The 20,162-nt window shown below is 37.4% G+C and overlaps 4 protein-coding genes across 4 annotated transcripts; 3 read left to right on the top strand and 1 right to left on the bottom strand.

Moving 5' to 3' along the window:
* Positions 1–2,186: 2,186 nt before the first annotated feature.
* On the top strand, positions 2,187–3,366 carry LOC130729906 (blue copper protein 1a-like). The gene is made up of 2 exons (XM_057581760.1): positions 2,187–2,456; positions 2,840–3,366. The coding sequence occupies exons 1-2, from the start codon at positions 2,288–2,290 to the stop codon at positions 3,154–3,156; spliced, it is 486 nt and encodes a 161-aa protein (XP_057437743.1). The 5' UTR covers positions 2,187–2,287; the 3' UTR covers positions 3,157–3,366.
* Positions 3,367–3,433: 67 nt separating this feature from the next.
* On the bottom strand, positions 3,434–4,483 carry LOC130729905 (inactive protein RESTRICTED TEV MOVEMENT 2-like). Its single transcript, XM_057581759.1, has 2 exons — positions 4,173–4,483; positions 3,434–4,076 (listed from the first exon to the last, which is right to left on the bottom strand). Exons 1-2 carry the CDS (start codon positions 4,273–4,275, stop codon positions 3,565–3,567), a joined length of 615 nt encoding a protein of 204 aa, XP_057437742.1. The 5' UTR covers positions 4,276–4,483; the 3' UTR covers positions 3,434–3,564.
* A 1,656-nt stretch (positions 4,484–6,139) lies between these two features.
* Positions 6,140–9,602, top strand: LOC130729904 (uncharacterized). Its single transcript, XM_057581758.1, has one exon. The coding sequence runs from the start codon at positions 6,340–6,342 to the stop codon at positions 9,409–9,411; it is 3,072 nt and encodes a 1,023-aa protein (XP_057437741.1). The 5' UTR covers positions 6,140–6,339; the 3' UTR covers positions 9,412–9,602.
* A 4,380-nt stretch (positions 9,603–13,982) lies between these two features.
* LOC130729903 (ALA-interacting subunit 3-like) lies at positions 13,983–18,207 on the top strand. The gene is made up of 8 exons (XM_057581757.1): positions 13,983–14,141; positions 14,539–14,597; positions 14,694–14,768; positions 14,861–14,977; positions 15,122–15,192; positions 16,947–17,256; positions 17,384–17,673; positions 17,818–18,207. Exons 1-8 carry the CDS (start codon positions 14,069–14,071, stop codon positions 17,894–17,896), a joined length of 1,074 nt encoding a protein of 357 aa, XP_057437740.1. The 5' UTR covers positions 13,983–14,068; the 3' UTR covers positions 17,897–18,207.
* Positions 18,208–20,162: the final 1,955 nt, after the last annotated feature.

The following is a 20,162-nucleotide window of genomic DNA, read 5'->3' as shown; positions in this document are numbered from 1 at the left end:
TACACCTTCTAGTAGTCGTTTCACAACCAGGAGGAGTGTGGTTTGGAAAAGTGGACAGTTTTTTGTGTCGGTTGCTCAGGCGACCAACTGCAAAGTTGAAAAGAAAAATCAAATGATCATACCTTAGGCCCTTCGATACCTTCATCGAAGGTCCTAAGATTTGTGTAATTTAGCCAAATTCCTTCATCTGGTATTTTATTTTGAATTTTGAAATTTTTTTATTCCATCATAAATCTCCAAATATTCTATCTTGATTTATCGTGGAGTCTCATAATTTTTAAAAATCATCTGATATCAGTTATGTACAAATTTGCAATAATTCGCCCTTTAAAAGTGCGCTTACTCCGTACGTTAGAAGTGCGTTAACGACGCACTTTATAGCGCGTGATGGACACACCTTTAATGTGTGTGCGTAACGCACTTCTAAAGTACGTTTATTTGTAAAAAAAAATTAAAAACAACAAAAATAACTCCCTACAATTGAAAATTATCAAAAATGACAGAAGATGGAGGTTATGGAGGTTGTGGTGGTGGTGGTGGGTGGAAGAAAGAAGAAAGAGGAAAGAGAATGTGAGGATGGGGATTTTTTTTATATTTTTTCATTAAGGGTATTTTAGTATTTTTACACTTTTTTAGGGGTCTAAATAACTGTGGGGTGGGTCTGAATAACAATTCTCAATCAGTATGTGTCTAAAACGTCAACGTAGCTCGAACCTCAATTTTAATGTATTATAAATAGATTGACGACGATGCTTTATGTAGTTCTTTTGATTGGCTACATTTTGCTCAAAACATGATATGCAACCATATGTTCCAACATCTGGAGCAACATGTTGTGTTTACGTATGTTGGTGGTTCAATCTCTGAAATCAAGATGTTTGTTTGGTTGCTGACTGTATGGGGTTTCAGAAGACTTATCCTATGCTGTGCGTTTTATGCTTTTGTTATCTTCTGAAGGATTGTTTGTTTTTAATCTTGGCTGAAGTAACAAGATTGATAACGTGTGAACCAAGTCTATCTCAAAGTTTGAATTCCGTTTTACTTGGTTCTGTTACTTTATTCTGGTAAGATTTGATTCCTTGAAGATTCTTTCCAGAAGTTTTGTTGTGGACTCCTTTGTTCGTTCAAGCCCATCAAAGACAAGGCTTGAACAACTGATATTTAAGAAGACCTAAACCTAGTTGCTAGGTGTGCCTTTGGTTGGAGAAATTAGGGTTTCATATTCGTGAGTTCACACCGTGTTTCTGTTGTTCTCTCAGCAGCTTTATGTTCTTGTATTAGCTGAGAGTTGTTGCATTAGTTTTTGATCATGAGATCTGTCTTTCAATCTCTTGTGTAAAGGATCGGTCACTGTGCCAGTGATCATTAGGAGTTAGGGGAAGTTTCCTCGTAGCTTAGAGGGAAGGGCTAAGCTAGAATCACTAGTTGTAATAGTAGTAGACATTGAAGAGGCTCTATACTAAGGGTGAGTACTTAGGTATAGGAGGGACTTTCATGTATGACCTGAGAGCTATTACTAAGATAGTGGATTGACTCCTGGATTGGTATCCTCCAGACGTAGGTGATGTTCACCGAACTGGGTTAACAATTCTCTGTGTTTTTTTAGTGATTTATTGTTGCAACTGTGTTGTTTCTACTGTATTAAACGTGTGGCTTAATTTCTGTACTGTTGTGCAATTGTGGAACCGATTGTCCCAACATCGCGTTCGACATCTGTTCTGTGCGAGAACCAGAATTTCACTTTAGTTAAAGAAAAATTGGAGTAGTTTATTAGGTGTTGTTTTTACGTTTTCCTTTGATATTTGAATTGAATTAATTAAAAAGTTCATAAGAGTATAATTAAAAAGATCATAATTAATTTATATTAAGTTAATTTATAAACACATGAATAAAAGCTAAGCATATTCGTCAATGCTATATATTGCTTCAATGTTTAAGTCTATTCGATAAAAACCTTGTACTTCCATTTGTCTCCACTTCCTCACTTAGTCAAAGAATATTTGATTAAACAACTGTTTTGGGCTGCAACTTCATTATCATAGTAAACTGCTAAAAGCCGATCTTATCCGGCACCCCGATACCTTGTGAAGCTTCTCCATATGTATATATTTCGATAAAATCAATGTACGTACAAATCCTATATATAGCTTAATGGGTTGTGAGTTAAAAAATCATCTAAGCAATAACACACAATTTGCATATATAGCATTTGCTATATAACGAGTCCTACAAGTTATTTGAGATTTTAAGTAAGTGACTTTAATTGACAATTATTAGTTCAAATCAAATGGCTTCTTCTTCTGCTCGCGTTGCTTTTCTTGTCATTTCCATGGCTTTGCTTTCCTCCGTTGCAATGGCAACTGATCACATCGTGGGTGGTGACAAGGGTTGGACTCTTGATGTTAACTACACGCAGTGGGCTCAGGAGCAATTTTTCAGAGTTGGTGACAACCTTGGTATGTAAATTACTCCAAAATCATTGAGATAGAGTAGACTTTTATGTCATGTACCAAGAAAATTATTATGTTTGTTTGCAATTTTTAAAAATTGTTTTCTGTTTTTAAAAGTTGTAAAATTTAAAAACTATATATTTTCATAACCTGTTTTCAAAATCAGTTTTTAGAAACAGTTTTAAAATTAAAATCTCAAAACAGGTCAAAAATATGTCCTGAAACATTCAAACAGTTTTATTTTATTTTTGAAAAAAAAAATCAATTTGTTTCTAAAGTCAGATAAAAGTCATAAAACAAGCTTTTTTTTGTTTAGTTATTTTGCGTGACATTTCTTTTTGTCTAAGATGAATTATGAATGATTTATCTTCTACATCTACATTTGGCAGTGTTCAACTACAACAACTCCAGGCACAATGTGTTCAAAGTGAACGGTACATTGTTCCAGAACTGCACTGTTCCACCAGCAAATGAAGCACTTACCAGTGGAAACGATGTGATTCCAATCAAAAGTGAAGGGAGGAAATGGTACATTTGTGGCAAAGCAGACCACTGCAGTGCTCATCAAATGAAGTTTGTAATCCATGTTGACGCAGAAGCTGCACCTGCTCCTTCTCCTACTTCAGCTGCTCACACCTCTGTGGTCTCATCAGTGTTTGGGGTTGCCATGGTAGCCATGGTTACTATTGCCGCCATCTTCGCGTGACAAGCTATGGGAAATTAAATTCTTGTTCTTGAGCTTTAATTTGTATTGCATTTAAAATTACCTATGATGAGTTTGTGTTGGCTACAATGCACGAGAAATTACCTTAATTTTTATGTTTTGTGTTAATGAAATGGATTATATACTATAATTTATTCTTAATGTTGTTGTACTACTATCTCAATAAGATGTTACAAATTTGATTTTGTTGAATTCCTTGTTCTTTTGTTTTCTCTCACCAAATAAAAGGGTTTTTTACTAACCTCAAGCAATTGATGTATTGGAACATAACAGAATCTCGTACCTGATTATTTTGCGAAACTTTTGTGGAAGAAATATAATAACATGATAGATTTGAATTTTTGTTCCCAGTATTAAAATTTACAGAACCACCTTAAACCAGAGCCTCAATTAATTCTGTAAATATGATTGAGCTTGAGCCATGATGCGTTTGCTCATGTCTGCTAGGTAGCTCACAATAAGCAAAATAACAATGATCACAACCATGAATTTGAAGGCAACCTCTCTAGTAGTTTCAAGTGTTAACCCCACATCATTTTCTGCTAACTGGTTGTCTATTGAGCGAGCTGTTTCTTCTGCTACTACTTCTCTGGCTCCATGTCCCATTTTCTGATATGCCTCTTTCTCCTTCTCCTTCTCCTCCTCCTCCTCTTTCTCGTGTTCAAATTCGGGGATTGGTGTTTCATGATCCTCTTGAGGAATTAGTGGAATTTTCTTTGGCAGTACCACAGAAAGAATGTTCTGCATGAAATTGCCATGAACTGCATCTTCATTACAGTATTTTGGTATTTCAAATTCTTTCTTGAAACGTCTCCATCTAGTTCCACTCAAATGATGCTCCCCACTTATTACCAAAAGACCAACATGATTGATCTTGATTCGTACTTGCTCTCTCTTAAACGCTGAAAACAAATTAACATGGACCAAGAAAAATTTAGTTCACAAATTAAAAGAAACAGCTAATACTCATGCAATTTAATTAGACAAATGCAACATGCCTGGAAGATAAAGCTCAATGGTGTCACGGGTCTCTTCTCTACGCCACTTAAACACGGGATCAAAATCCTCATAAGTCCGATTATGTGCATGCTTGGCTTCCATTTAATTGCTAAAGTCAATATAGTGTGTGATTTGGTTTTAGATTGAAGGGGACCAATTAATGTTTGGATGTCTCTCTGAGTTTATTTGATAGAATGTATAGAAGAGATTTGAATGTTGGAATAAGGGGCTTCCAAGTTGCCTTTTGATTAGAGTTCATCACATGAAATGAACAAGAATTATTCCTTGTTAACCTTTCCAAGTATTGTCAGCTTGAGGGTTAGTAATTTGTTTTGGCTTATGTATTTCAATATATGTAATCTTCCTTCGTGTGCTGAGATATATTTATCTGAGAATGTAGGAATGGGATCATTCATTTTGTTCCATTCGTGGTAGCAAGGAATGCAAAGTCTATATGATGAAGCAAGCCCATAGAATTGGTTATTTTTTACACACATTAAGGGAAATACATTAGGCTATGTGATGACGCATGTAACGAAATGAACTAACATTTGCTCTAAAAAGAAAAGGATAAACTATTTCTATTAAAGTGTGGCTAAAAGATGAGGCCCCACACCAAAAAGCTTAATAAGTGACAATAAAGTCAAAAAGTTGTGGTGGAAATGTTTAGTTTTTGTTCACATTTTAGTCACAGAGACTTTAGCTATAAATAATTATGGTTAAGGTCATTTCAAAACACCTCAAAACTCCAAACTCTGAGTTTGGGGGTGTATTGGAAATTGAAATTATCTCAAGCATGATTATTTATAGACAAAGTTCATGATTAAGGTATGGTCCAAAATTACCACAAATTTTTGATTTTATAATAAACACTTATCAAACCTTTGGTGGGGCGGAAAGCGGAATCAACGTCACATCTTTTAGCCACACTTTGATAAATCTCCACCTTGGTGAAAAGATTATTATAGCCACACTCCTTTTCCTCCAGGGTTTTTGAACTCTAATGAAGTACTCCATACAATTTCTAAACTTTTGTCATCATGTTTGTTGGGTCATTTGTAATGGTATCTTCTTAACTCTAACAATTCATTTTCCAAGATATAAAGAAGAACGTTTTGTCCTACTTAGATAAGACTTCATCTCATGTGAAGAACACATCGTCGTAGCTCATATGTGAATACTTTGCCTAAGGGTATGAAAAACATTTCATCTAATACAAGAAGAACACTTCTTCTATGATCCATTTCGTCTTACCAAATACAACCCAAGACCTAAACTTGGTACAAGTCAAGATTGATGGTGAACTTTATGAGAGAACCAGAGGTTGGACGAAGAGCCTACTCATCAAGGTCAACCTTAGACGTTCAAGTACATCATCTTCTAGAAGTCTACTCTTTGTAGATCATATTTGGCAAAAATCAAAGCTAAAACTGCATTGAAGATTTCATTGTACACAAACGACCATATATTAAATGCTTTGCAAAAGTTTGTTTGAAACTTGAAGAGAAGAAAAGACTTAACCCTAATAATAAGACTTAACCACAATGTTCGTATTGGATTGGACAGGTTGATTAGAGCGCTATTATAATAATAATGTGAAATATCCAAAAATAATGAAAATTGGAAAGAAAAAAAAACACACAAATTAGTAAATATACTACCTATAAAAAATAGCAGGAAAATGAAAAAAAAATTAAGATTGGAAAAAATTAATATTATATATCGGGTATTGAGTTGGTTCGAATAGATACATTCGCAAACTCGATGCCCAAACCAGATTTGCTCGGATTGCATCAAATCCATCCGACTAACTCATTTGCCCAATCCAATCCACATTGTTGGGTTGACTTGAATTGTATTTACCCGGCTATGTGTGCCTATTTAATTATAAATAATTTAAAATGTACAAAGAATAGAGGTGAAAAATACCGTAAATGTTTTTTTTTTCATATCATATAGACGACATCGTTTCCAGTGTGTTTGGCAACCTTGTCACGGTGATTAAACCCCGATTTTCGGGGTGTAACGTGGCCTGCAACCGTCTTCGTCGTCGGCGCTAGGGTTTTCAGAGAAACGCGGTGGCGGTTCCGTTCGAAATCGAAACCGGAGAAGAAGCGTAGACACACAGTGAGAGAGAGAGAGAGAGAGAGAGAGAGAGAGAGAGAGATGGAGGAGGAAGAAGTGAATTCGAGGCACAAAATCCGCAACATCTGCATCCTCGCACATGTGGACCACGGCAAGACCACTCTCGCCGATCAGCTCATCGCCGTCGCGAGCGGCGGCATGGTCCACCCCAAGGTAGCGGGTCGGGTCCGCTTCATGGACTACCTTGACGAGGAACAGCGCCGAGCCATCACCATGAAAAGCTCCTCCATCGCCCTCCGCTACAACCACCACACCGTCAACCTCATCGACTCCCCTGGCCATATCGACTTCTGCGGCGAGGTATCCACCGCCGCGCGTCTCTCCGACGGCGCACTCCTCCTCGTTGACGCCGTCGAGGGCGTCCACATCCAGACCCACGCCGTTCTCCGCCAGTGCTGGATCGAGAAACTCTCGCCTTGCCTTGTTCTCAACAAGATTGATCGGTTAATCACCGAGCTCAAGCTTACTCCCTCTGAGGCTTACTCTCGGTTGTTGAGGATTGTTCATGAAGTTAACGGTATCCTCAGTGCGTATAAATCCGAGAAGTACCTCTCCGATGTTGACTCCCTCATTGCCAGCAGCAGCAGTGCCGCCTCCGGCGGCGAGTTTGTCGAGGATGACGACAATGAAGACGTATTTCAGCCACAGAAGGGGAATGTGGTGTTCGCGTGCGCGCTGGATGGTTGGGGTTTTGGGGTTCATGAGTTTGCGGAGTTCTATGCGTCTAAGCTTGGGGCTAGTGTGGGGGCATTGCAGAAAGCGTTGTGGGGGCCGAGGTATTTCAATCCGAAGACGAAGATGATTGTTGGGAAGAAAGGGATTGGTGGTGGTGGTGGTAAGGCTAAGCCTATGTTTGTTCAGTTTGTGTTGGAGCCCTTGTGGCAAGTTTACCAGGGTGCTCTTGAGGGGGATGGAGAGTTGGTTGGTAAGGTTATAAAGGCCTTTAATTTGCAGGTTCCGGCGAGAGAGTTGCAGCATAGGGATCCTAAGGTTGTGCTTCAGGCGGTTATGAGCCGTTGGCTTCCTCTCTCGGATGCCATTTTGTCAATGGTGGTTAAGTGTATGCCAGACCCTGTGGCCGCACAGGCATTTAGGATTTCACGGCTGATTCCTGAGCGTGAGGTGGCTGCTGGGGATGGGGTTGACCCGAGGGTGGTGGAGGAGGCGAAGCTCGTGAGGAAATCTGTGGAGGGGTGTGATTGGGGACCTGAGGTTCCTTGTGTTGCCTTTGTGGCCAAGATGTTTGCTGTCCCTCTTAAAATGATTCCTCTCCAAGGTGGGGAGATTGTGAGTGATGAAGGAGAGGGTGATTCTGATGAGTGTTTCTTGGCGTTTGCTAGGATCTTCAGTGGGGTTTTGTCTGTGGGGCAGAGAGTTTTTGTGCTTTCTGCTTTGTATGACCCCCTAAAAGGGGAGTCAATGCAAAAACATATTCAGGAGGCTGAATTGAAATCCATGTATCTGATGATGGGACAAGGGTTGAAAGTAGTGACATCGGCCAAAGCAGGGGATGTTGTTGCTATTCGAGGCCTTGGCCAGCATATATTGAAAAGTGCTACCCTTTCTTCTACTAGGAACTGTTTGCCTTTTTCAAGTATGGCATTCCAAGTTGCCCCAACATTGAGAGTTGCAATTGAGCCATCTGACCCTGCAGAAATGGGTTTGCTGCTCAAAGGATTGAGACTTCTGAATCGAGCTGATCCGTTTGTTGAGGTCACAGTGTCTGGAAGAGGAGAGCATGTTCTCGCTGCAGCTGGTGAAGTTCATCTAGAGAGATGCATAAAGGACTTGAAGGAGAGATTTGCCAAAATAAGCTTGGAAGTCTCACCGCCCCTTGTGTCCTACAAAGAGACCATTGAGGGAGAGGTGTCCAATGTAATGGAAAATTTGAAGGCTCTTAGTAGGAGCTCAGACTATGTTGAGAAAACAACCCCCAATGGAAGATGTATTATTCGTGTGCAGGTGATGAAACTTTTACCTTCGCTTACAAAGGTGCTTGACGAAAGCTCTGATTTACTTGGAGATGTCATTGGAATAAAGTCCGGACAGACAGTAAAAAATATGGAGACCCGAAGACCTAGTATTCTTGAGGATGATAATTCAGCTGAAGTGCTAAAGAAACGCATAATAGATGCAGTAGAGAGTGATATATTGAGTAGGAATGAGAATGACAAGGACCATGCCGATAAATGTAAATTGAAGTGGCTAAAACTTTTGAGTAGGATATGGGCCCTTGGACCAAGGCAGATTGGTGCTAACATTCTCTTCACTCCTGATATTAAAGCAGAAAGTACTGATAACTCTGTTCTCTTACGAGGTTGTTCTCATGTATCTGAAAGGTTGGGCTTTGTGGCAGATTCTAGTAACAGTAACTCAGTTTCTGAGACATCTTTAGATGACAACGAAGCTTGGTACATGGATGCTGAGCGTCTTGAGAGTAGTGTTATAACTGGGTTCCAACTAGCCACTTCAGCTGGACCCTTGTGTGATGAACCTATGTGGGGTTTGGCATTTGTTGTTGAGGCACGTATATCTCCATTTACAGGGCAGTATGATGAATCTGAAACACACCAGCAATCTGAGCAGTATGGCATCTTTGCGGGGCAGGTAATTACAACTGTCAAAGATGCTTGTAGAGCAGCTGTACTTCAGAATAAGCCACGGCTTGTGGAAGCAATGTACTTCTGTGAGTTGAACACGTCTACTGAATATTTGGGTCCCATGTATGCTGTGCTTTCCCGAAGACGGGCCCGCGTTTTGAAGGAAGAGATGCAGGAAGGTTCATCTATCTTCACTGTGCATGCATATGTTCCTGTTTCTGAGAGCTTTGGTTTTGCGGATGAGCTTAGAAGGTGGACTTCTGGTGCTGCAAGTGCACTTCTTGTCCTTAGCCACTGGGAAGCACTACCTGAAGATCCTTTCTTTGTACCCAAAACAGAAGAGGAAATTGAAGAGTTTGGAGATGGTTCTAGTGTTCCTCCAAATACTGCGAGAAAGTTAATGAACGCAGTCAGACGATGTAAGGGCCTTCCAGTAGAGGAGAAGGTAGTACAGCATGGAACCAAGCAGAGGACACGGGCTCGTAAAGTCTGATGTTTTCCATCATTGTTGTGTACTTAGCTGTGAAGAGAGCATGTAATTGCTGAATGTGAGTGTAGCCCATACTTCATACAGTGTATCATTAGGAACAAATTTTCAGCATTAGTTTCTTTTTATGTAGCATCATTGAAGTTTTGTCACATACAATTAAGTTTTTATACGAACGAGTATGATTGATGACTTGATATTTCTTTGAGAAGAATTCTGACTGGCAGAAGGACTGGAATCCTTCCATGGCTTTCGTTGCAATTCTTGCCCTATATGTTGTTTCAGGTTTCTAAGGTGATAGCCTGATAGGGATGTAGAGATTTCTTTTATCATTTTTATTTTGTGCTTCCCTTTCCTCATCTTCAACCAGGCCCAAAACCCAAGGCTAATAAGCTTGATTTAGAAGGTTTCTGAAATCAGTAACGGAATTGTTACCCACCAATGCAGGATCCACTTTTAGCTAATTGGATCTTAGTTTTGAAGCAGACTAACTACCAAATGATTGATGTTTTGTAAAAGGTATGATATTTTAACACTGCTGCTTCAATTTTGTGCTTCTGAGTTTAATTAATACTAACAATTAGGTTTTTGGTGTCAATCCCCATTTCCCCATTAATGTCATATGTTTTAGTTTGTTTATGTTCTTTGGGTGAACTTGGGGTCCCAAGCTCTAGGGCACAGTCTAAGCTTAGGACCTGTGAATTAGAGCTAGAGTGAGATGATGATTTTCTCCTAGCTTCTTGATCCCTCTTATAGGCTCTTTCTTGCCTCTTAGACTGCTAGAGGTTTCTCTCCATCATTATGCACATTATTGCCTTATAAATATGATGGTTATGGCTTTTATTACTTGACAGCCATTTATTGCTAGAATTATAATGTGAGACGTTGTCAGTTACTGGGGGGTTAATGCCCGGGGAATCCTAAGGGCAACAGGCAACAGCCAATGATTGTTCCGGGGAAGGGTTTCTCGGTAATTCTGCCGAGACAGGGGGTCATATCCCTCCAAGCCCTTAAGTGTGTGCACGTATTGGGCTTTAAGGTCCAAATTCGTTCGGGGCGTCCTATGGCTCGTCTTATATGACGATCATCTTAAGTTGTCGAAGCATGACTCGGCTTATCGCTCGAGTTTGGAAGCATGTGTCTTGTGAGTTTCACTCGGCCTGTGGCTCGAGTTTGGAAGCATGACTCGTCTTGGAAATATGACTCGTCTTGGAAATATTCGCTCTTCCTCTTCGTTTAGATCTGCTGCTCCATTGTATTTTCACATTTCTGATCACAATCACTGGTTTTGTGTGTAAACAGTACAAGGAATTTCTGTACCGTGTAATTAGAATATCCAAAGGTATATTGGGATTTTCGTTGATGCAATTGACAAGCTCATACCAGAAACCACTGATACTGCACAGTTCATGAAGATAAATCCAAACAAGGAAGTTGGTCAATAATTGGTTATATTAGTATTTATGTTAATTGCTTACAGTTTGAGTAATTCTTATTGCTACTATCCATCTACTTTGCAATGGTCCCTGTTAGGATCCTAAATATTAGGGATTTAGTTTATTTGGTATAGGTTATTTCTATCTTTTATTTTAGGACTTTATATTTTATTTTGAGGAGCTATCTTTTGATTTGGTTAGTCTATCTTATTTATTTCTTAGGGGTTAATTTATCATTAATAGGATTAGTTTATTATAAATAGGAGTACCCTCCTCAGGTTAGAGTAAGCATGTGATTATTGATAAAAAGGTTTATACCTTGGAAGAGTTTTCCCTTGTTAAGAAGTTTTCCTTCTTGTGTCTTTTATTTTAATAATTTATCAGCTATTTTATCAGGAAAATCACCCAATTGCCCCTATCTTTTATCTGTTAGGCTGTTAGGGTCTAAGGGAAACACAACCCTAACAGACCCGGAACTTGCATTCCCCTATGTCCAATTGCATTTATATTTAAGGTGTTCACATTCCCATTGTTATTCAGGATGCTAAACTCTAACATGTATTTAACCTTGTGTTATTTTATTTCAAAAGTAGGAAACTCATGAGATTTCATATCCTTCTCATCCAATGTTAGGTACGAAAAACAACCAGAGTAATTGTACTTTCATATCCTTCTATAAGTGGATCACAAAGAAACCCCTCCATTATTTTCCTGTTTGCTTCTTCTAAGAGCTACCTATAAGGGTGTCTAAGCTCATGAATGTTGAATGAACTATATATCATTTTAAAAGCCACTTACTTTTATGTAAAATTTTATTTATCCTCCTATGTAAATCCTAGCATTTATTTCTCCATGAAATGCAGAAATACATGACAACTAGATACATGTCTCCTGAAGTTACTGAATGGTGTAAATATGTGAAACCTTACATTGTTGTCTTTGTACACTATATATTTTCATTTGATGTTATGCTTTCTGCCTTTTAATGATTGGACCATACTTTTTCCCCTTTTTCTCCCACTGTGTTGTTGTATGAGAAATTGTATAAAGATGCAAGTTCCCATGGCTTCTTTTCTGTTTCCTATACTTTTCATAATTATTTGTAAAATGGCTAAATGGTGCCATCCATTTTGTCCTGTCTCAGCTTCCCAGTTTCAATTCTGTCGCTGGGGTGTCTCTACTCTAGCAGCAGCTGTGATGTCCTTTCAAAAAAAAAAAAAGCAGCTGTGATGTCATTGAGGTACTTCTTGATCTCACAATGGTTTTAGGATAATTGTTTCATAACAGTTAAGGATAGTTACTTACTCCTGATTTAGATGGAATATGGACATCCTACAAACGGAGAGGATTTGACAAACAAATTTAGACATGAAGTGTGCAGCAGAACTTGGAAATCATCAAAATAACACAGCATCTCTTTGATATTCTCAAGAATCAAGTTCATGTAGGTTCCTCCTCCCTTAGATGCATACCAAGCATTCACCAAGATCAAGCAATCAGATTCAAACATTACTTTCCTTAACCCATGGTTGATGCATAGAGTTGGAGATGCATCCCACAGCAAGGAGCACAAGCAGATGCAACCAGACGTGCAGCAGAATCACTTTTTTTTTTTATTATTATTATTAGATTTTCTTTCACATAAATGAAGAAGTGATACGTTGTTGTAAGTAAGTTGTTCTTCTTCCACTTGTAATTAAGTTTTTTTCCTTAGTTTTTAAAGAACTTGTAAATATGCCGATTGCTGCTACTAGGCTGAGTAAAAAATCACTCAAAAACAACCTAACATAGTGGGATGAGAGATAGTATTGATTGTTGACTCGTGAAAAAGAAGATGAAGTGGAAATGAGTAGACAATTTCTGGGTGAATGAATTTCTGTGTTAGAATATGATTTTCTAGGTTGGTACTTGGTAGGTTTGGTTATGGAGGAAGAGGAAAAAGAGGGAAGAAGGTGGAAGAGGAGGGGTTAAAAAAATTTACATGGACTAAAACTGATATGAAAAGTCCTTGTGATCAGCCCTCAGTTGATTAGACTAACGTGTATTGTTGGATGATCAAAATTTATGACATGTAGACAGAGTCTATTATAAATAAAATAAATCTATTGCAAAGAAATATTTTATAAGAACCAATTTAGCTTCCTCTTTAAAAGTCAGTGGCTAAAAACATATTTAAATCATTCTTTTATTTAGCATATAGGTCTTGGTCGAGATACAGATTGAGCATAGTTGTACACATCTAGATGTTAAAAATGAGTGAAAAGAAATAACTTTGTTCAAATGAGCTAATCAAGTTTATAAAATTATTCAATATAAGAATATTTTCGTCCTCACACTCTTTTTCAATCAAAGAAAAGGATAAAAGTTTTATATTCTTTCATCCAAATAATATATTAGTTTTCTCAATTTTTTATTTTTTCAATGTGCTTATAGCTTCTTAGGTACCGCTGACTAAAAAAATCTCTCGAAAACAACCTAACATAGAGTTAGGAAGATAGATAATATTGAGTTCAAAAAAAAAAAAAAGAAAAAGGAAGATAGATAATATTGATTGCTGACTGGTAGTTGCACTCGTGGAAAAGCCAACCATTACCAATATGTGAATGTTGTGTGGTGGTTAGACATTCTAAAGCTGTAACCTCTTCCTCTTGATCCAAACCATACAAATGGACAAAACATACCTAAATAATATGAATGTAGATATATATTTATGGAAAAAAATTCCCTAACTAACTCACAAGAGTTATTTAACTCCATCACAATAATAACATTTAAGGTAAGTGAGTTCAATTTTTATAAGGAGTTGTATAAATGAATATGGATAAAGTTTAGATTAAATTATCACGGTTTTATATTGACCAATCATATTTTATTACTTATATCAAATATCATTAATCACTTTAAACTATGGTGTTTTAACTCAAACGAATTAAGAATAGAAGGGAGAGAAATGATAAAATATGATGAATGATGACATGATGTGAATCCGAGGAAAAAAAAAATAATGAAAGTATATGACGAAAAAATGAGTAAAAATGTGACTGAACCCATAAGTGAAGTGTGAATGGATAAAAACATGTAATTAAAAAAAAATTGACAAAATAAGGCCAAGCTTTTTGCTTTTTCATCCTCCTAAAATCTCTCACTTTGCATGTCATATTTAAATTTTAATCAGCCTCCTCCTATTTTCTCTCTTCTTTTTAGTAGGCACATTGGGTTTCTTGGCTATGTCTATACAACCTTCATCCACCTCGACCGTTGAGAGAGATGGACAATCCAAGAATTCCAGGAAACCCAAATGTAATTTCATTAATTTTCTCTCCAATCTTGTTCTTTATTTATTCATTTTATTTTTTGTTTCTGTAAATTTCATGTAGAATTTTGTCCCTGCCAAAACAATGAGCCATTTCCATGCTGTTATAGGGTTTTGGTAATCAACAAGAAAGTTTTACTTTAAACTGGTTCAGGGATGCTTATTATGTTAAGTTTGGATTTTCAATTTGCAAAAAAATTGGTTCATATAGGTTTCTGGAAAGGATTTGAATCCCCTATGATGTTGTTTGATTGAATCCCATATAATGAATGATGTTAATAGTTTTCTTTATAGTCTCTCTATGATTCCAGACTCTCTGTGTGTGTCCTCTATAGCATTTATTTGGCAATGTGACTCATGAATTTTTTATTTTTTTCATGTTAGATTCTAGATTCACCCAGCAAGAACTTCCTGCGTGGCAACCGATTCTAACACCAGGATGGGTATAGCTTCCAACAACATAACTTGTTTAGTTTTACAACAGAAAACTAAACTCTGATTTTCTTACGCTAACTCTGATTTTATTTTTTGTTTTCCAGGTTATTCTAATATTTACAGTTATAGGAGTCATCTTCATCCCTATTGGTCTTGCTTCATTATTTGCGTCGGAGCGTGTAATAATTTGTTTGCATATATATAGTAGTATCACATGGAATTTGGGAAGTACTCAAACTGATTATATATTGAATGAGAATTTTTAACGCAGGTGGTGGAAGTTCCGTTCCGGTACGATGATCAATGCCTTCCACCTGCTTATAGAGACGATGCAGTGGCATACATTAAAGATGATAGCTCTAGCAAAACTTGCATAAAGAAATTGACTGTGAGTACAATTCCTTATCATTAATGTTTTGTGATGAAAATATGTGTTCTCCATTTACTCAGCAGTATTTTTTTCTCCTTGTTTGATATGATATGATAGCTTAAGCTGCAATTGTTGAGAAGTAATTTGCTGCAAACTTTGCAGGTTAAGAATAAAATGAAAGCCCCTGTTTATGTCTATTATCAGCTTGACAACTTTTACCAGAACCATCGCCGGTATGTTCAATTAACTAGCAAAATCTTTTTCCCTTTTTTCTATGTATCAGTGAAATTGATTCGGCATTTTCCCCCCTTTTTTAACTTGAAAGGCCTATTGATTAGAGTAACCAAACATGTTTGTTACTTTCTGATTATTTGTAAGAATTAGGAAAGGATGCATGGATAATATGAATCAAAATGTGAAGCTTGATGTATCTGTCCGATAGAAACAGCAGATCTCTATTAAATACTAGTTTCATTATGTTTCTATACATATACCAGTAGTGGTAGTTTTACATTAATATGAAGAAAAAAAAAAGTTGAAGGGCTTTCAAGCAACGCATTAACTTTAAGAAATGCAACTTTGTAGGGCTTTCAAGCATATGTGGGATAAGTATCATAATTTGAGTTTCACAGGGAAAAAAAAAAGCTCCAGACTCTTTGGTTGAGTTCTCTCTCTTCTTTCCTCTCTAGAGCTCACACAACCTCACTTTCCCTCTCCCTCACCAATCTCTGAATCCTGTAACTAATATCCATTTTTCAATTTCTACAGGCAATGAGTTTTGTCACAGGGTTCTATATTCTTATTTTCACACAAAATCTCTTTGCTCTGTGCCGTTCCCCCCTCCTGCATATTAAAATTAAATCTGACTAGATAATATATTGATTTTATGGTCTTCTATTCATCTTTTACTTTTCTGGTTGGAGCAATAGGGGGGTATTAGTAAGTTTTAGTTCTAAGATTAGGAACTGCTTCAGTTAACTCATTTATCTGTGCAATCTCTTTATCCACAGATATGATCCCGCAAATCTTCTGTCGATCCAAGATGCTTCAGATTAGCATAAAATTCTCCTCGTATTATAATCAGCTGTTTCCTTTATATTTCTCTCTTTTATCTGATAAACTCATCGTCACTTGGACTTGTACAATTCAAATTTTTACGGAGTTCTCAGCTTAATTGAGTGTGTCAATTTTGACGTGAAGTTTTTGGCTCTTTCGGTGTCTTGATCACTTGCAAGTTGTTAGTTACTGCTGATGCAGATCCTTGTTAGTCTTTCGTGCACTCATGTATGAATAGTCAACTTTGTGTCATAATCCTTTTCAAGACAATCTTCAGAATAAACATGGATTTCAGATTCCAAAGTATGATAAAAATGTAGTTTTATTTTATGTCATTTCAGATTTTGTTCATGGTGAATCTTCATCAAGATTGTTATGTTTTATTTATATTCTCCTTCCATATTCCATTATAGAATTTCAAACATTAATATTTGAAAGACCAAGGACTGTAAGATCACAACTATCAATTCTCACTTCAGCTATAACTTTACCTGATAGGCTAATCTTTAAGGTTGAGCTCACTTCAAGGTTTGAGTCATAACACTACTTTGATCTCCATTTCAACCATGTTATGAGGGTTTATAGATACTAAAGGGGAAAGTTCTTTTTCCTCTCTCTTTTGCTTCTACATTCAAAAAGACCACTCATCTGATATCATTTTCCTGAATCTTATGTTTGTATATCTATAGGTCCATTATATCATTGTATCTATGAAAAACTGCAATGCAGTCCATATTTCAGTTCCGGAAATTATATTTCGTAGATTGGGTTTATCTCATACTGTACAAAAGTTCCCAACATATGATGGTAGAAAATATAGTAATTCTCTTTGTGAGTTTGCTTCTTGTAGAACCACTTCTTTTTTCCCTCATTTAGTGCTCAATGTTGAAATTCTTTCCCCTACCTAGATTTTGGATGACATTATTCGCAGATACGTTAAAAGTAGAAGTGACACTCAACTGAGGAGCAAGGCAGCTGAGTATGATGTAAGCTCATGTAGTCCCGAAGACTATACACCAAGCAACTTGGGTCATCAACCAATTGTTCCTTGTGGCCTTATTGCATGGAGTCTGTTCAATGACACATACAGGATTTCAAACAATAATAAGGATTTGGTGATCAACAAAAAGAACATAGCATGGAAGAGTGACCAAAAGGCCAAGTTCGGGTCGGATGTTTACCCAAAAAACTTTCAAGCTGGAGGTTTGATTGGGGGTGCTAAACTTAATCAGAGCATACCTGTAAATATATCTATCTACATTGCTGTTTAAAATTTCTATTGATGTTCACTTTTTTTGTGAAAAATCCTCTTATACTCTTTTTGATATTTAGAGAAATTAATCTTTGTTATCATGTGGCATGCACCAGTTGAGTGAACAAGAGGATCTCATTGTTTGGATGCGAACAGCAGCACTGCCCACTTTCAGAAAACTATATGGGAAGATTGAGAATGACCTTGAAGTTAATGACGAAATAACAATGGTAATAGAGAACAATTATAATACATACGAGTTTGGAGGAAAAAAGAGCCTGGTTCTCTCAACCACAACCTGGATTGGTGGAAGAAATCACTTCCTGGGAATTGCATACATTTTCATTGGGGGGATGTCCTTGTTATTTGCTATAGCTTTCCTTCTTATGTATGTGATGAAGCCAAGGTGAGTAATATATTGAACATTCTCCCTTTCTATACTTAATGGCTAGGCTATGCTTAAATACATTGCAAATTGGCATTAACACTCACTTCGAATCTTTATGTCTATATATTCTGAACTAATAAGCTGAGATTGCTATACATGCAGGCCTCTTGGGGATCCAACATATCTGTCTTGGAACAGAAATCCAGGAAGTTGGACCAGAATATTTCATCTTATGAATTGATTTAACAATTCACTATTTCCCATTTATGAAGAAAGGGATGTCTCAAGGAGGCTTGTACCTGAGTGATCGAGTTGAAGAACTTCAATGTAACATCTGAGTTTTATACACACATAAATGCTATATATATTGAATACCACATGCATACATGTTGGGAAAAACTCTTCAAAAGTGACCTCTGTCTCAAATGAAGACTAAAAGTTTTGTTGACAAACTTGAAAAACTCATCCCAAATGGTTTATTATCCTACAAACTCAAGTCCACTACTTTAGAGTTACAAGGAATAAAAGACTCTCACAAGAGACACTTCCACACTTGCAGCTTGCTTACTTTTCTACATCTTGAATATCTCCACTCTTAACAGACTCTCACAATATTGAATTTCAAGAAATAACAATTCACAGGCATTGCGATTTCTCACTCACATCAATTAAAGGTTGTCAAGCCTACAGAAGAATGTTGGTGGAATAAGCTCTAGAGTAATTTTTATACAAAAAAATTGTCGAATTTAATACTACGGAATAGAATCTCTTAAGTGAACTGATAATGTCAATTGAAGCATTGTGTCTATCTCTCTTTTCATTAAATGTTCAAAGACACAAAAGCTAAATTTGACTTGTTAACATTGACCTACCCGACGCCAAACCGACGTAAAGCTTAAAAAAACTCGTTTAAATGTAGCATTGTCTTTCAGCCAATTAGTGTCGGTTCAAACAAATGCTAAAATCGCTGGTTGAATAACATCAGTTTATGCCTGACGCTATATTCACTAGTCAACTTAGTGTATGTTGACTCCGACACTAACATAACTGCATACGGTCGAATTTACAAGCTCCAATCTCCGCCACTTCTTCAACATAAGCCCTTTCTCATCCTCATTCTTCAAACCCTAACACTCAATCTCTCCCTATATCGTCCTCTCCTCCTCTGCCATCCTCACTGCCGGTCCCTCCCACCTCTCTTGTTCACCCTCTTCTTCTCCCTCGGCCCCTCCCTCCTTCTTTGTCACCCTCACCTTACCCTCCCTCTCCGACAACACCCTCACCCTCAGCCCCTCCCTCCTCCTCCGCCACTCTCAACCTTACCTTATCCCTCTGGCGACGCCACCCTTACCCTAACCCTCGTCCCCTTTCTCCTCCCTTTAGTGCTCGGTCCACTGCGAGGCCGCCTCCCCATTGTCGCGCCACCACACATTGTCACGCAACCGCGTCGTCGCACTACAATTGTTGCCCCATAGTCGTTGCCGCCCACTGGCACTCTCGCCACATTACCTATGTCGCCTCATTGCTGGACCGCCATTATCACTCCACTTCCTCCTTAGTATAGGCACTACTGCTTTTATTTGTGAGTTTTTTTTCTTAAGAGATTTGTCAATGTTGATTTGTGATAGACGTATTCGTAACTTGTATTTGTGAAATAAAATTATTTTTTACTAGTCGCATAGATATCTTTTGAAGAGACTAAGAAAGAGAATTAATGAAGACTCTAATAGAGAAACTGTTGCTGGGGGAGTAGCTAGAAACAACGAGGATCGAGTGAGGTAAGTAGAAGAAACTGCCTATACTCTTGAGAAATGACTTTTGAAGATTTAAATATTTATTCATGAGCTTAAAAGTTAAAGCTGTAAAAAATGATGAAAGTATCGGAATGTTATGGAACAAAATAATATTTGTAGCACGATAGTTAAATGACTAATATAAGCTTATGATTGTTATTGTTGTTTGTTATCGCAATAGTGCCAAATTCATGTTGGAATTGATAATTATTGATCAATTTCATTTCTTGTTTGTTTTTCAGAGGTAGATAGAGCTGAATAATTTTTTAATTTTTATCATTGAAATATATATATATATATATATATATATATAAATGTTTTTTATTTGTCACTAAATACTATACATCAGGGAATTAGGTTTGGCTGGTACAGGCAGCTTGAGAATTTACCATGAGCAGCCGTCGGGGATGTCTTCCGTGTTGTTTTCCGATTGTGCCGGAGTGATGACTCTTAGGAGCTAGTTTTGTTTTCTTTGCTTCTTTGTAGGGTTAATATACTGGCTTGACCCAAAACCGACATAACCGAACAAAAAAGAAGCAATGGGTCGGTCTGGGTCGGTCCAGCGGGTAAGACGGAAAGGTGAAATGGTCTGAAACGAGTGAGAACGGTCGGGTGCGGGTTTGAAGTTCAAAATCCGTCGGTATCTGCACCTACCCGATAATAGATATTCCACCATTAAAAAATTACCTCGAGCTTTGTTGTTTATATATTCAA

Source organism: Lotus japonicus, chromosome 1 (assembly GCF_012489685.1).
Source record: "Lotus japonicus ecotype B-129 chromosome 1, LjGifu_v1.2".
NCBI classification, from domain to species: Eukaryota; Viridiplantae; Streptophyta; class Magnoliopsida; order Fabales; family Fabaceae; genus Lotus; species Lotus japonicus.
This window is presented reverse-complemented; position numbering and strand designations above follow the sequence as displayed.